This window comes from Carcharhinus amblyrhynchos, chromosome 17, assembly GCF_965287045.1.
Source record: "Carcharhinus amblyrhynchos chromosome 17, sCarAmb.v2.hapA, whole genome shotgun sequence".
In the NCBI taxonomy this organism is placed as follows: domain Eukaryota; kingdom Metazoa; phylum Chordata; class Chondrichthyes; order Carcharhiniformes; family Carcharhinidae; genus Carcharhinus; species Carcharhinus amblyrhynchos.
The window spans coordinates 48,372,128-48,388,841 of NC_137340.1; the positions used below are offsets into that span (position 1 = coordinate 48,372,128).

General features: G+C 44.4%; 1 protein-coding gene across 1 annotated transcript in view; it reads left to right on the forward strand.

Moving 5' to 3' along the window:
* The first annotated feature begins 6,460 nt into the window (after positions 1-6,460).
* The window catches only part of cnnm1 (cyclin and CBS domain divalent metal cation transport mediator 1), a 102,506-nt gene continuing 92,252 nt past the window's right edge, over positions 6,461-16,714 (forward strand). Inside the window, exon 1 of the mRNA XM_080205924.1 lies at positions 6,461-7,853. Within this exon, the coding sequence (XP_080062050.1) occupies positions 6,461-7,853 (1,393 nt within the window). The remainder of the gene's footprint in view (positions 7,854-16,714) is intronic.

The window sequence follows — 16,714 nt, forward strand, 5'->3', positions numbered from 1 at the left end:
TAGACAGCTGAACACACAAACTCCAATGGAAAAATGAAGGAAATCAAAAATGTGTGTAAGTCCAAAATTGGAGGAGCGCTGTGTTTTGGAGGGTTATAATGTGGGAAGGGGTTGTACTTGGTTTTATGTGTCACATTCAGGTCACTAATCTGACTCCTGAGCAATACTGCCAATTTTGCATAACAATGAAGTGGAAATCACTTTGTGCAAACACAAAACCAACCAGTGTGAGGCTAAATTAAACCAACAATAATTTGATTTGATTTATTATTGTCACATGTATTAATATACAGTGAAAAGTATTGTTTCTTGCGTGCTATAGAGGCAAAGCATACCATTCATAGAGGAGGAAAAGAGAGAGTGCAGAATGTAGTGTTACAATCATAGCTAGGGCATAGAGAAAGATCAACTTAATGTGAGATAGATCCATTCAAAAGCCTGATGGCCAGTAGGGAAGAAGCTGTTCTTGTCTCAGATGGTACGTGACCTCAGACTTTTGTAACCTTTTCCCAACAGAAGAAGGTGGAAGAGAGTATGCCCGGGGTGTATGGGGTCCTTAATTATGCCGGCTGCTTTTCCGAGACAGCGGGAAGTGTAGACAGAGTCAATGGATGGGAGGCTGGTTTGTATGATGGACTGGCCTGTATTCCATTGGGATCCTTTGTAGTTTCTTGCTGTCTTGGACAGAGCAGGCACCATACCAAGCTGTGATGCAACCAGAAATTATGCCTTCTATGGTGCATCTGTAAAGTTTGGTGTGAGTCGTAGCTGAATTGTAAAATTTCAATTGCTGTTAGGTCACTGTGTAAGGATATTTAATTGTTCTTTTGTTCTGTATTTTTTCAGTTTAACAACAGAATTCTCATTTCCAGTTTGTAGGTAAAACAAGACAGCAACCAAAATAATTCTCACCATATAACATTTGGAATGATTTCATTGGTTCTCTGTCTCCTAGTTCGGTTGGAATTTGCAGAGTGTCAGTTTTTGATTGAAGTTTTTTTTGAAGATGGTTATTGACAAATTGTTTTTTGATAATTGGTAGTAGTGGATCTAGCTGGCTCGTGTGTACTGAAACAGCTGAGCTACACTGGTCAATGTCTACAATTAATTTGTGATTGGAGACAAAAGACCGTTGGAATTGCAGTCGTTATGTATTTAAAGTAACTGCACCTAAAGTAACTGGTAGAAAAACTACCAAGCAAAGAAAAGGACACTTCAAAGAGTAGTCAAATTCCACAATTTCTAGTACACCCCAAGAGAAATAGATGTCCAGCTAAGAGACTGCCTTAGTAATTAGATATATAAAAAATAATGATGCAAAATAATGTATCTGGGTTGAATATCATCTGTTGTTTAAATGTTATGAAAAGTTGACCTTTGGAATTAAAGAAGGGGAAGGAATGTTATATAGTTTTTTCTCTGAATGTCGTGTGACATGTTGTGAGTGAAGCAGAGTGGTTTGCAGGATTTTGGGGCACTTCCATCTTGGACCTTGGACGAGCAGCATCTTCTAAATAAACTTGTGTCGTGTTTGACTTTAACCCATAATTGTGGCACCTCATTATTTTTCCTTTTTGGTGAAATTCCCAGTCAATATAAACAGCAGTGAGCCTGATACCAAGGTGTAACATTGGAGTATCAGACAAAGATGTTTCCAGGGAACTTATGAATCCATTACTATTTGCACTGTAGCTACCGATATAGAAGCTCAATATTGCAGTTGTCTGAACTTTGAAGTAAAAACTGAAACTGCTGGAAACACTGAGCAGGTCTCCGAGGGAAAGAGAAACAAATTCATGATTCACATTGTTGAATTTTTGTGAGAAATGAAATATGTTACAGATGTAACAGAAGCATTACATAAACACCCACGATGTGGAGATGTCGGCATTGGACTGGGCTGGGCGCAGTCTCATAACAACAAATTAAAGTTCAACAGGTTTATTTGATATCACAAGTTTTCAGGTGAGTGATGAAGGAGCTGCGCTCCCAAAGCTTGTGATACAAAATAAATTTGTTGGTCAATAAACATCCAAAAACTCTGAACTTGCTTAAAACTTGGCACATTTCTCGATCTGATGGAAACTCATCAACCTGTTTGTTTCTGTCTGCAGAACCTGCCTAATCTGCTGAGTATTTCCAGCACTTTTTGTTTTTACACATAGACACTCTGTGAGGTTTTTAGGGTGCTCCATACCCTTCACCTCAATACACAATCTAGAATGGGGATAAACAGAGAAGTCTGTTTAACATTTTTTATTAGGAAACACAGTCATACAGCCTAAAACATGCATCGCCCGTGAGATTGAAATTTTCAAAGATAATAAATACATCAAGGTTTGTGAGGTGACTTCTCTCCAGTGTTTACAGTAGAGTTGATCAGACTACACAGTGTTCTTAGAGTACAGCAGTGTACTTTATGGTTAACTATATAATCCAATATCTCATTAATGTCTGTGGACGTGCTGTTGACACCTGATTTCATAGTTAAGTGAAGCTGCTATCATTCAGTCCATATACAGTCCCTACAGTACAGAATGAGACCATTTGGCTTATCGACGACTACATTCCCACAATGGTCATATTCCTGTAACACCACACATTTACCCTGCTAATCTCCCTGACACTAGGGTCAATTTAACATGGTCAATAAACCTAACCTGCACATGACTTGGATGTGTCAGTTAATGTCTTTCAGATTTATTACACCTCTGGATGCTCTCCATTCACAGCAGCTTGTTTCTCTTCTCTGTGACCTTTAATCCCTTGGGGGTAATTATCCTAGTCCACTGCGCTGCTCTAGCAGGCCGGGAAACTCAAGCGGAGGCTGTTTAGCTGACTTCCCGCTGGGCATCATGGCCTCTGCACATCTCTGGCTGCCAGATTTCTGGCACCGTCAACTTCGTGCCAGGAATCAGTGCGGAATTGAATAAATTATGCAAATGAAGAGCTGGATTTCATTAGCGGGCCCAGGTCTGAAGTCTCCAGGCCAGCTGGGCTCTTCCTGCTCCCTCCCTCCCACCCTGTGCCAGGAATATTTCACTCCAGCGGGGTTTACAATAGTTCCCCACTGGGACCTGGTGGCCTGGCCCCGCTGGAGTAAAGCGAGGCCATGGAGGCTCCCAGGAGGTCAGAGGTAAGGAGTAGTGCCCCCTGGGCATTGCCAGCTTGGCAATACCAGCCTGGCCCCCTGGCTCTGCCCAAGGGGCAAAGTGGCAATGCCCATGGGACACCTTAAAACTGCCTACTGCGCATCGGGCAGTGCCAAGGAACGGGGCTAGAGTGTCTTACAGGAGCAGGGCCTTTGTGGGGAGATTGGTGGGGGTTCTCTGGAGTTCTGAAATGTGAAGACAGGTCTCATTCTGGATGCTGCTGTCTGAAAGTCAGAAGACAGGTGTATCGCTGTCTGGAGGTGTTAAAAAGTCAGAAGACGAGCAACCCACATAAGCCTGTGTGCTTTTGCTGATTCCAAAGAGGAATTTCTATTTATTAGGAATATTGCTTAAATTGGAACCAAGATAAGAATTATACCTTGTTATGTTTAAGTATTTCAACCGGTAAAAGTTATGCTATGTCTTTTTGTTACTGTTGAACTTTGTTGTTAAATAAAGTTTGTTTTAACAAAAGCTTCCTCATGGGTTAAAAGAATCACACCTGGAGCAAAACACCTTATGTTTATACAAATGCTAAAATCGAAAAAAAACAGGTGGGGTTCCAGACTAACTTCATAAAATATCTTGGACTTTCTAATCTGGTCCCTAACATTGGATAGAAGGTGATGGGGCTCCTGCAGTTAGCCTTGCAGTCCGTCATCCCTTCCTGGTGCTATTCCAGCTATTCTTGTTCTTTCCTCTGCCTACTGTGGATCTTAAGCTGTGAAGTGCTCACCAGGGATTGACCTCAAAGCTTGCCCACTATCTAAGCCCACCAAGGTATGAGTATCTAGGCTAGTGGAGGGTGTGGATGATGGCTATGACACCTCCTCAATGCTTGTCTCCGAGATGTCTCCCTTGGAGCTGTTCTGATCTGTGATCTCCAGAAGCCATGAGGATTGTCTGGGCTGGGTGAGTGATTGACCTTCAAGGGAAGTGAGATGGTAGTAGTGTATTATGGGCAAGAATGATGGGAGAATGTGAAGTCACATGAGGCTTGCACCATGACTTCATGTCTTGAGGGTCCTCACATGTCTGCTCTCCCCATCTTGCCCTCTGTACAGCTGTGATCCTGCCCTCCAACTGCCAGCTCAAAGGCTCTCTCCTCGTAAGGCATTAGGGTTCGCGGTTTGGGCATGACTTCAGCAAGCTGTGCCCACTCTCACAGTTTGTGCTTGAGTTTGTCCTGCAAAGAGGCTGATGGGAAGGATGTAGGTAGGCGTCCTGTTGGGTCAGATGGTGCTGAAGGCTGGCATGGTGGAACATGAATGGTAACGGGGATGTGAGGGGCAGATCATCAACTGGAGAAACCAGGGGGAAGTGGAATGGGGGGTGAGGGCATCATGACAAGTGTTGGGAATCCATGAGGTGGCTGGGTGAGAGCTCACCGTGGGTGTGTGAAGGGGAGAGGTGGAAGACATTGGGAGGCAGACTTATTCTAGCTGCATGAAGATGGTTATTCATCTTCCAGCACTGTTGCCTTGTCCTCTCATGCAGCAAGCTGGCACTCACTATTGCAGCCACTACCACCCAGGTGGAGTTGATGACCTTGCTTGCTGGACGAGTGCACAATCGTGGGCAGAGGGCGTCACGCGTCTGCTCCACACCATCTGGGCGTTTGGTGAGGGCTCCCTCCAAAACTCTTGATGCTGTCTTGCTGGCAGCAACCCCGTGTGGACTTGGAAGAGGTGCTGCGCAGTGCCGGCGAGGTGTTTAAAAGAAGCACCCCACTGATTACAGAGATTAAGTTTTCACATGACGAGTGAATCAGAGGCAAGCCTCTTGGAGCACGATGTGAATCACGTGGGTGGGGGGGAATTGTTAAAGAAGCTCAATATTCGGTGAGTTTTTCTGCCGATGGCAGCAGTCTTGTCACCGGATCCAACACTTTAAAACAATATGGGAAATCTCCAGCAATGAATCTGCGCCTGGCTGTGTGTGGCCCAGGTTACCACTGGCTGAATCTATCAAGGGGTGTGTTCTGTCACTCCACTCCTCCCTCGTAGCTCCACCCATTTTCTGCTAAAACATTATAACTAGGATCATCTGGCCTCTTGAGCCTGCTCTGCCTTTCAATAAGATCATGGCTGATCTTACTGTAGACTCAGCTCCAGTTAATGTTTATTTGTTAGTCACAAATAAGCTTACATTAACACTGTAATGAAGTTCCAGTGAAAATTCCCTAGTCACCACTGTCTAACGCCTGTTCGGGTACGCTGAGGGAGAGTTTAGCATGGGCAAAGAACCTAACCAGCACATCTTTGGAGTGTGGAGGAAACCCATGCAGACACGGGGAGAATGTGCAAACTCGGCACAGAGGGCAACTCAAGGTGGAAATCGAACCCAGATCCCTGGCACTGTGAGGCAGCAGTGTTAACCACTGTGCTGCCACTTACCCACCCGCTTGCCATAACTTTGAATTCCTTCACTGTTCAAATATCCAACTATCTTTGCTTAAAAACATTTAATGAGGTAGTCTTAACTGCTTCATTGGTCACAGAATCCCACAGATTCACAACCCTTTGGATGAAGACCTATGCACCCTAGTTCTAGTACCAGCCAGCCCGGGCATGAGTTCCACCTAGCACTGCCCAGTTTCCACAGAACCACGCCTACTACGTCTTAGCCCCGCCCCATTTCCTCTGAGCCCCGCCCAGTTTCTGCCAATCCCGTCGTTCCTCCGAAAGCCCCATCTACTCCGCTGGGCCGTGCTCACTGGTCGCACAGCCCCGCCCACTATTTGCATAGACACGCCCACTTTGGCTCAGCCCCTCTCCGCTCCCCTCGTTCCGACCCCGCCCGCTCCTCCCGGAACCTCCCACTTTACTGCTCAGCCCCGCCCTGTTTCTCGGAAAGCCGCGGCACAGCCCCGCCCGTTATTTGCATAGACACTCCCACTCTTGCTCAGCCCCTCTCCGCCTCATTCCTCCCAGCTTCACCCCCTCCCCAGTTCTGCTGAGTTCTGCCCGCTTTCGGCTGTTCTAAGCCTCGCCCACTCCTCCCGGCCCCACCCACTCAGGTTCCGCCCAGTGTCTGCTAAGTCCCGCCCAATATCTGCTCAGTTCCGCCCAGTTTCCGCTAAGCCCCACCCCAGTCCTGCTAAGGCCCGCCCAGATTTTCCGAACCTGCTAGGCCTGCAAATTGGATGCAGAGTCCCGCCCCTTCTATTTGCATAAACGCGCCCACTCTTGGTTCCGCCCGCCCGCCCCTCCCGGCTCCGCCCCGCTGCTGGTACGCAGCCGCCTGCTCCCCCCGCCCCCCCCCTCTCCACCCAGTCGGTGTGCCTGCGCGCCCCTGCTCTCGGGAAGATGGCGGCGCCGTGCAGTTGGTTGCCGTTGCTGCTCTCTCTGCGGCTGTGGACGGCGACGGCAGCTCAGACGGTCTCGCAGCCGCGCCGCGCCCAGCTGCTGAGTATGCGGCCGGACAGCACGGCAGCGGGTGTCGTCTACCTGGAGGGCGGCCTGCTGAAGGTGGCGGAGGCCAGCCGCTTCAAGCTGCGGCTGTACGGCAGCGGCCTGAGGCGGAGCGGGTTGCTGGGCGACGGCGATGGTGGCGGAGGCCCAGGCTTCGGGCTCTCCTTTGTGGAGCTGGAGGCGGCGGCCGGCGGCGGCGGGAAGCAGCGGCTCTGCCAGCAGGGCAGCTCGGACATCGTCATCCTGGCATCCGATGTGAGCGAGCGCTCGGCGCTGGTGGAGCTGGAGACCATGTACCTGAGGAAGGACGAGAGCATCAAGTATTACTCGCTGTGCGCCCGGGTGGGGGGCCGCGGGGGCCGGGAGTGGGTCAGCTTCAGCAGCGAGGACTTCCAGCTGGTGGTGGTGGCGAGGGAGCTGCCGAGCATCATGCAGTTCCGCATCCTCATCACCGTGCTGTTTATCTGCATGTCCAGTCTGTTCAGTACCCTCAATATCAGCCTGATGACCCTGGACCCGGTGGAGCTGAGAGTCATCAAGAACAGCGGCAACGCCAAGGAGAAGAAGTACTCGGACCACATCGAATCGGTGAGGAGGCACGGTAATTACCTGCTCTGCACCCTGATGCTGGGCAATGTCCTGATGAACTGCTCCCTCACAGCCTGGCTCAGTGAGATGTTCGAAAGCATCTGGCTCACAATCGTGGTGTGCACCACCATCATCTTTTTCTTCGGGGTCATCCTCCCCCATGCCCTCTGCTCCAGGCATGGCCTGGCCCTGGCCTCCAAGACCATCTGGGTCACCAAGTTCTTCATGGTCATCACCTTCCCAGTCTCGTACCCCATCAGCAAGCTCCTGGATGTCATCCTGCACCAGCAGATCAGCAACTTTTACACCAGGGAAAAGCTGATTGAGATGCTGAAGGTGACCGACCCTTACCACGACTTGGTGAAGGAGGAGCTCAACATCATCGAGGGAGCCTTGGAGCTCAGGAGGAAGACGGTGGAGGACGTGCTGACTCCCCTGAACGACTGTTTCATGCTGAGCTCTGAGGCTACACTGGACTTCGCCACCATGTCAGAGATCATGCAGAGTGGCTACACCAGGATTCCTGTGTATGCCAACGAGCGCTCCAACATTGTCGACATACTTTATGTGAAGGATTTGGCCTTTGTGGACCCAGATGATAGCATGCCTTTAGAAACCATGACGAAGTTTTATAACCGTCCTCTGCATTTTGTGTTTAATGACACAAAATTGGATGCGGTGCTGGAAGATTTTAAAAAAGGCAAGTCTGTATGTTTAGAGCAATACAAAACTTCAGTTTCACTGATGTTGGAGCTTCTAAAAACTTGTTATACATGGATGCTGTTTTAACACATTGTGTTGTGAAAGGTTGAGAAAGAACACATTTTGGGGCAGTAGGGAAGAGCATCCTCTCTGGATGACACTTCCAAAGAACCAGCACAGCCATAATGTTTAAGTTTTAAAGTTTATTTATTAGTGTCACAAGTAGACGTACATTAACGTTGCAATGAAGTTACTATGAAAACCCCCTAGTTGCCACGCTCCGGCGCCTGTTCGGGTATATTCGGAGAATTTAGCATGGCCAGTGTACCTGACCGGCATGTTTTTTGGGCTGTGGGAGGAAATCGGAGCGCCCAGAGGAAATCCGTGCAGACAGTGACTAAAGCTGGGAGTCGAACCCGGGTCCCTGATGCTGAGGTGTGGTGCCAACCACTATGCCACTGTACAGTAGCTGTCTCCTGTACTGTAAGGTTTTAAATTGAATTTGTGAATATTTAAAAAATCCGCTTCAGAAGTCAGTTATAAGTTTGTGTTTGCTGCCAGTGATTATTGTGTGAAAATATTGCATTGTCTGACTTACCCACGTTCCACAGTTGCAGTTATATGATTGATAGCTGAGTTTCCAGATCAACTGATGTTTAGATAAGACTTTGATTTTAATAAGACTGTCTTGTAAGCACAGATTACAAAAAGTGTTGGTGTTGTATTTGATTCAGTATGAGATTTCAGTCACACATTTGTTCTATGATCAAGGCACCCAGCTTCCCAAGATACCCTTCCATCTCCATAACATCACTGAATTCCACCATTGCCTCAGTTCACTGTTGGAATCCTTGTCCATATCTCTGCTACCTCTAAACTCAAATATTCTGACACTTTTTCATCTTGCACCCTCCATAAACTTGAACTCATTCAAAACTCCACAGCCATATTCTAATTCGCAAGAGTCTTGTTCACCCATTACCCCTGTGTTCATTGACCTATGTCAACTGAAGTCCCCACAACATCTGTTTAATATTCTCATCCTAGTTTCATAACCTTTTCTAATCTAGTCGCTACGATTTCCTCGAGCCCTATAATCGGCAGATGTCTGCGCTCCTAGTTGGCTGAGAGGTGGATAGTGTGAAGGATAACTGTAAGCTCCAACGTGATTTAGATAGGTTGGTGGAGTGGGTAGGAAAGTGGCAGATGGAGCTCAAGTCTAAATGTGAGGCAGTGCATTTAGGGAAGTCAAACAGTAAAAGGGAAATACACAATAAACAGGAGAATATATTGAGGAGTAGATGAAGTGAGAGATTTTGGTGTGCAAGTGCACAGGACCCTAAAGGTAGCGGTACAGATAGATAAGGCTGTAAAGAAGGTATCTGGAATGCTGTCCTTCGTTGGCTGAGGTATGGAATGCAAAAGTAAGGGTATAAGGATGAAACTGTATAAGACATTGGTGAAGTATTGTATGCAGTTCTGGGTACCACATTGCAGAGGGAAAGTAATCGCTCTGAAGAGAATGCAGCAAACATTTGCTAGAATGTTGCTAGGGTTGGAGAATTGTAGCTAGGAGAAGAGATTGAGGAAGTTGGATTGTTTTCCTTGGAATAGAGAAGGCTGAAGTGTGACATGATTGAGGTATTCAAAGTTGTGAGGAACCTGTTTCCCTTTGCAGAGTTCAAAAACCAGGGGTCATAGATTTAAGCTAAGTGGCAAAAGGACCAAGGGAAAAGCTTTTTTACACACGAAGTGGTGGGTGTCTAGAATTTGTTGCCTGAGTTGGTGGAGGCAGAGACCCTAAACCTGTTTTTAAAAAGTACCTGGCTCTGCATCTTAACTGCTATAAGTTGCAGGGCTTTGGGCCATGAGCAGTAAAATGGGATTAAAAAGGGCATTGGGTTGGCATGGACAAGATGGGTCAAATGGCCCCCTTCTGTTCCATCTCACTTTTATGGTTTTGACTCGTGGGGATGCCTGGGGCTAAGATGATTGCCCTTCAACAACCACAGCCATCTTCTTATCACGCCAGACAGTCCAGCGTTTTCCCTTTGATTTCCATTGGCTTCAATTTCACAAAGGCTCCTTGATGCCACACTTGGTCAAGAACTGCCTTGATACACTCTCAGCTTGGCTCTGGATTTAGTTTGGTTGTCCATCCTTGGAGCAAGGCTGGAACGAAGTATAGAACCGAGTGACCTTTCCAGAATCCAGATTGAGTATTTGTGAGCAAGTTACTGAAGGGTAAGTACTGCTTGATTGCACTGTTGTTGACACCTTCCGTCACTTTGATTGAGAGTAGGTTGATGGGGTAGTCATTGGTTGGGGCCTCCTTTTTATTGTTGGGATATATTGGGCAATTTCTAAATTGTCAGGTACTAGCTAAATTGTCAGGGGGCACAGCCTCAAGATAAAGGGGGGGCGGTTTAGAACAGAGTTGAGGAGGAACTTCTTCACTCAAAGGGTGGTGAATCTGTGGAATTCCCTGCCCGTTGAGGTGGTGCAGGCTGCCTCACTAAATATTTTTAAGACGTGGGTTGATGGGTTTTTGATAAGCGAGGGGATTAAGGGTTATGGGGAGAGGGCGGGAATGTGGAACTGAGCCACGACAGATCAGCCATGATCTTATTGAATGTCGGGGCAGCCTCGAAGGGCTGGATGGCCTATTCCTCCTATTTCTTATGTTCTTATGCTACCAGTGTAGTAGCTGTACATGGCTAGAGATATGGCAAGTTCTGTTTAAAGCTTTATTTATTAGTATCACAAGTAGGCTTACATAACACTGCAATGAAGTTGCTGTGAAAATCTCCTGGTCGCCACATTCCGCACACCTGTTCAGGTACACTGAGGGAGAATTTAGCATGGTCGATACACCTAACCAGCACATCTTTCGGACTGTGGGAGAAAACCGGACCATCCGGAGGAAACCTATGCAGACATAAGGAGAACATGCAAACTCCACACAGGCAGTGACCCAAGCCGGGAATTGATCTGCCTTCACAGTCTTCAGTACTATAGTCAAGCCGTTGAGTCCCATAGCCTTTGCTCTATCCAGTGCATTCAGTTGTTCCATTATGATGTGGAGTGATTAGCTTTTGTGCTGGTGGGGATCTGGAGGCTGAGTTAGATCAGTTCTGGTTGAAGATTGTTGCAAATGTCTCACCTTGCCTTGTGCACTTGTTCAGGATGGGGTTATTCATGGAGCCCCATCCTGTTGTTGGTTGTTTGACCACAGCTGGAGTGGCAGCACTAGAACTTTTCTCTGATCTGTTCGTGAAATTGCTTAGCTCTATCTGTCGTATGTTTCTTCTAATTTTTGGAGATGCCAGTTACTGCTTCCTGACACTTCTCATTGAATTAGGATGATCCTCTGGCTTAATGGTTCAGGAAGGGACATGCCAAACAATGTAGTTGCAAAATATGGTAGAAAACAATTTTGCTCCTGCTGGTAGCTCAGTGTGCCTCCTGGATCCCATGTTTTGAGCTGTTACTTATAATCTATCCTATAATCTATCCATAGTGACAGTGCCACAAAACACACACTAGATAGAGGGCATCTTCCATATGGCACTTGCAAAGCAGTGGTATAATCATACAAAGCCAGCATGGATTTACAAAGAGGAGATCATGCTTGATGGATCTATTGGAATTCTTGATGTAACTACAAGAGTTGACTGAGGAGAACCAGTGGATGTAACTTATTTAAACTTTCAGAAGGCTTTCAACAAGGTCTCACGTCAGAATGACAATCAAAAGTTAAAGCGTATGAGATTGCAGGTAATGTCTTGAGATAGATAGAAAGCTGGTTAGCAGATAGGAAGCAGATTTGGCATAAATAGAGCAGTAAAGAAGGCAAATGGTATGTTGGCCTTCATAGCATGAAGATTTGAATATAGGAATAGATTTGTTTCACTGCAATTGTATAGGGTGAGGCCACACCTGGAGTATTGTGTACAATTTTGATGTCCTTATCTGAGGAAAGATGCCCTTGCTATAGAGGGAGTACAGCAAAGTTTACCAGGCTGATTCCTGGGTTGGCAAGTCTGTCATATGAGGAGAAACTAACTTGGTTAGGATTATATTCATTGGAGTTTAGAAGACTGAGAGGAAATCTGATAGAAACTTATAAAATTCTAATAGGTTCAGTCAGGATAGATTCAGAAAGAATATTCCCAATGGTGGAGGGGTCCAAAACAAGGGGTCATAGTTTGAGGATAAGGGCAAATCTTTTTGAACTGAGGTAAGGAGAAATTACTTCATCTACATAGCGGTGAATGTGTGAATTCGCTACCACAGAATGTAGTTGAGGCCAAAACATTTTGTGATTTCAAGAAGAAATTAGATTAGCTCTTGGAAATAAAGGCATCAAGGAATATGGGGGAAAGGGGCAAAATCAGGATATTGAAGTTGATGATCAGCCATAATCATGAATGGTGTAACAGGTTCGAAGGGCCGAATGGTCTATTCCTCCTCCTACTTTCTATGAGTCTTTGTCTCCATGGGGATTTCACGGTGGTTACTCGTGTCAGTGCAGTCATGAGCAGTTGCATCTGCAAGTAGATTGGTGATGATGGGGTAAAATAGGTTTTCCTATTCTGTTGGGAGTCATATTCAACTCGAATTGTTAACTGTTTTTCTTTCTGTACAGATGCTGCCATATCTGCTCTATATTTCCAGCCCTTTGGTTTTATTTCTGACTTCTTCTGACTGCTTTTATTTTAGGATTTTTGTCTTGTTGGTTCTCTGACTGCCTAGTGGTTATATTCTGATGATTTGGCCATTTTGATCAGTAGAGTACCATTGAACCACTCTTGATGATCTTTGAAAAACCCACCTAAAACACGTAATGCATCCTAGCTGCCCTCATGCTTCTTCCAAATTCTGTCCATCAGGGAGATGTATTGAGTCATCAGCTGAAGGCAGGTGATAGGTGGTAATCAGCAGGAGGTTTCCTTAACATCTTTAACCCATTGCCATGAAACATCCTGTAGTCCACAGGCAATGTTGTGGATTCACAGGACCACTCCAGCCTGACTATATACTGTTGTATCACCATCTCAAGTGGGTCTGGATAAACGTTCCCAGGGATTGTGTTGATGGAGTCTGAAACTGTGGTTGAGGAATATGATTCTATAGGATGACTGTCAGGACTGTTGCTTGATTATGGAACAGCTTTCCCAGTTTGGGGCCAAGTTCCTAAATGTTAGAAAGCAGGATTTTGCAGCGCTGACTGGGCCGGGGGTATCTGGCTCTTAGGTTTATTCTGGTTGGTCTATCTTGTTTTACTGTTGTTTTGTGTAGCTGTTTGATATAACTGAGTGGCTTACTAGCCCATTTCAGAGGGCAATTAAGAGTTACTCACATTACTGTGGGTCAGGAATCATGTATAGGTCTATATAAGAACAGCAGAGCTCCTTTCTGAAGGAACATTAGTGAACTAGATGGTTTTTTATGAAAACTGGTAGTTTAATGGTCACGTTCTGGCACTAGCTTTTTATTCCAGGTTTTCTTTTAATGGACTGAATTTAAATTCTCCAGATGAACTTGTATTTGTGTTACTGGATTATTAGTCCAAGCCTCTGCATTATCAGTCCAGCAACATTGTCAGTGTGCTATCATGATCTGACATTTTCCTTTCAAAAAGGTAGAATGAGCATTCATGGAACACAGGAAGGTCTTTATATTTGAAACTCCATGTGGCATTTTAATGTCGTTGACTATTTTAAATTCTCATCTGCTTTTCAGTGACAGGACATGAATAATGAATATCATTAAGTGCAGACACTGGAATCATTTCCAAAGAAACTGGCAGACTGGATGAAACTAGATTTTCCACAATGACCATCTGAGATTTAAAATTTTACATAGTCATCAGTTAAATGTGGTGGTCAGGCGCAAAAATAATGGAAAAGGTTAATGGAATGTTTAGACCCAGGGGAATGGTAGTTAAAGGGGAGGGGGTTTTGCTGTAGTCTGGTGGACTGTGTACAGTTCTAGGTACTGCAACTTAGAATACATTAAGCTTTGATGGAGGGCAGTGCAGATTTACCAGAATGTTACCAGGTTCCAACAGTTAAACTATATGAGGAGATTAAAATTAGAATGATATCAAAGCCTTTACAATGTTGGGTTTTTTTTATTACAGCATTGCTTTGGTGATCTTCTGAATATCATACTATACCATGGATATTGTCACAGTGGATTTGATATTCAAAAAATAAGAACCATAGAAACAAGGTACTGACTGCAAGGATAGAACTTGAGGACAGGAGCTTAGTGGAAATGTTATTTAATTGTTCTTTATCCAATCTGAAATCAACAGCAAGGAAATTATTTATTGTTGATGACAAGTTGCCCTGAGAAGGTGCTGGTGGGTCTTTGTCAAGAGTTGCTGCCTGTTTATTCTTTTTAAGTGTTTTGAACAGCTGGTGGCTTGAGGGAAGTTCAGAATCAAGTATATTGGTGTGGGATTGGAGTCATATATAGGTCTAGACTGGTAATGATAACAATGAACCAGTTGTGTTTTTAGAAATATGCAAAGGTCATAGTCACACTTGTCGATACCAGCGTTGGATTTCTATTTTGTTTTTAATAAGTTGAGTTCAGGTTCTCAAATTGCCATGTTGGGATTTGAACTTGCAAACCCAGGATTAGTAATGATTTAAGAATAGTGCAATGCCATATCTCCTCTGCAGAATGAACAGACTTCAGTGAGTGTTAAACTTTGAACCCTGGAAGTCAAGACCCCATCTGATGATCAAAATGTCATTTCACTCTGTTCTATCACTTTTTGTATTTTATGTTTTAGTTGCAATGATTGATTATAAACCATATCTCAATTTGTCCTCTGGACAGGACCAAAGTTGTTAAATAAATAAACCTTTTGATACATATATATGTAATCCAGTAGAGTGACAGTAGACAATCCTACTGCCTAACAGCCAACAAAAATTTCTGTTTTTAAGTTTTTATACATAAACAACAAATGACTGTGTCACAAGTTTAAACTAGTCAAGTAGTTATTGATGGAAGCTTCAAAGCTTCCTGCTTATGCTGCAATCAAAATGGCCAAATTTTCTCATAGCCTTTTAGCACGCTGCCAGCTGTCATAAGTATTTTGCTGATTTTCCCAGAGTTTGTAATCTTCTGAGTTTCTGAAAGGAAGTCCTGTGTTTTTCATTTTTGTAGAAGTGATTTAAACATTAAACTTTGCATCCAATGGATGTATGAACATGCAAGTTTGAACCCTATTCCCTCTATTCAGTTAGATTTTAAAAGCGCCTCAAGTTTTCTTTAGTGGTTCTTTTATTGTTCATTAAGCTGAATCTATATGGAAAGTCATCACATTTTAAGATCATGGGGAGGAAAGTTTCCATCTTTATCTCCAAAGAGGCCAAATAATTTAGATAGATGTGAAGAGAAAAGTGCAAAGGAACATAGCTCTGCCTGTTCATTGAGTCTGTGACTGACAGAGGTCAATGTGATGAAGAGTGAGTTCATTTCTGCCTTTTATTTCCATGAGGCATAATCTAATGGAGGTATTTATAATGACAAACTGTTGCTTGACCAGACACCAGTGTAGGTCAGTGAGCACAGGAGTGATAGGGAATATTCTTGGTGTGAATTAAGATACAGGCAGCCAAAGAAGCAATCTGTTTCCCAACTGGAAACCATGGATGAACAGGGATCAACTCGAGCAGTTTCTTCCTTGCTGCCATCAGAATTTTGAACAGACTTATCTTGTATAAAGTTGATCTTACTGCATTCTGCACTTTCCTTTCCTTCTCTGTGTATGGTATACTTGTCTGTATAGTGCTCAAGAAACAAGACGTTTCACTGTATGCTAATACATGTGACAATAATAAATCAAATCAGAGTTTTGTATGACCTCAAATTTCTGGAGGATAGAATGTAGAGATCAGCAAGGAGTGTATTGCAATAGTCAAGTCTAGAGGTAACAAAGGTGTGAATGTTGGGTTCAGCAATAGATGAGCTGAGATGAGCAACGGTGACAATTTTACAGTGGTGCTAAATATGTGGTCTTGGTGATGCCACAAAAATAAGGTTAGAAACTCATCTTGGGGTCACGAATGAACAAAGGCTTAATCTCAGACTACTGTCAGGGAGATGGATGGAGTCAAAAGTTTGGAGCAGGGACAGAAAACAATGAATTCAGTCTGAATATCTAATTAGAGGAAATTTCTACTGGACATTACAAGAACCGGATGTTACGTGAAAAAGTATTTTTGTACGAGGAGTGGTTAGAATTTGGGATCACAGATGGGATGGGAGAAATTGATTCTGTCAGAACATTTGAAAGGTAATTGGACAAATGATTGAAAGAGAAAATATTGAAAAAGTAGATGAGGTGGGGCTAACTCAATCTCTCTTCTAATGATGGGCTAAACAGCCTCCTTCTGTAATATACTATTCTATAATTCTGTACTATAATCATTGGTGACATAGCTGCATGGCTGTTTCTCAGTTGAAATTACATTTTGTAATATGAAATGTTCACGTAACCGCCCTTTTGGTGTCATTAAGATCCCTAGTGTCCTCAGGAGCTTCCTATAGTTAGGATAAACATGAAAAGACTGCCTGAATACCACATTGCTTCCTATGAGGATGTGCATGATCTTACAACTATGTATCTGTGGTTCAGTGCTTACAATGTGAAGAATTGTGAGCTACTAGAACCTCTGCACTATTACTGTTTGAAATAGGCTTTAATTAGCTATTCAGTGGCAGTATCATTGAGCAAGTTGCGTGAGCGGAGGAATGGAGAAGTGATTCTACAGCGTGTGCTGCTGGCAGCATGTCTTCAAGTACACAACTGATTTGGAGATCAGCAATGCCAGA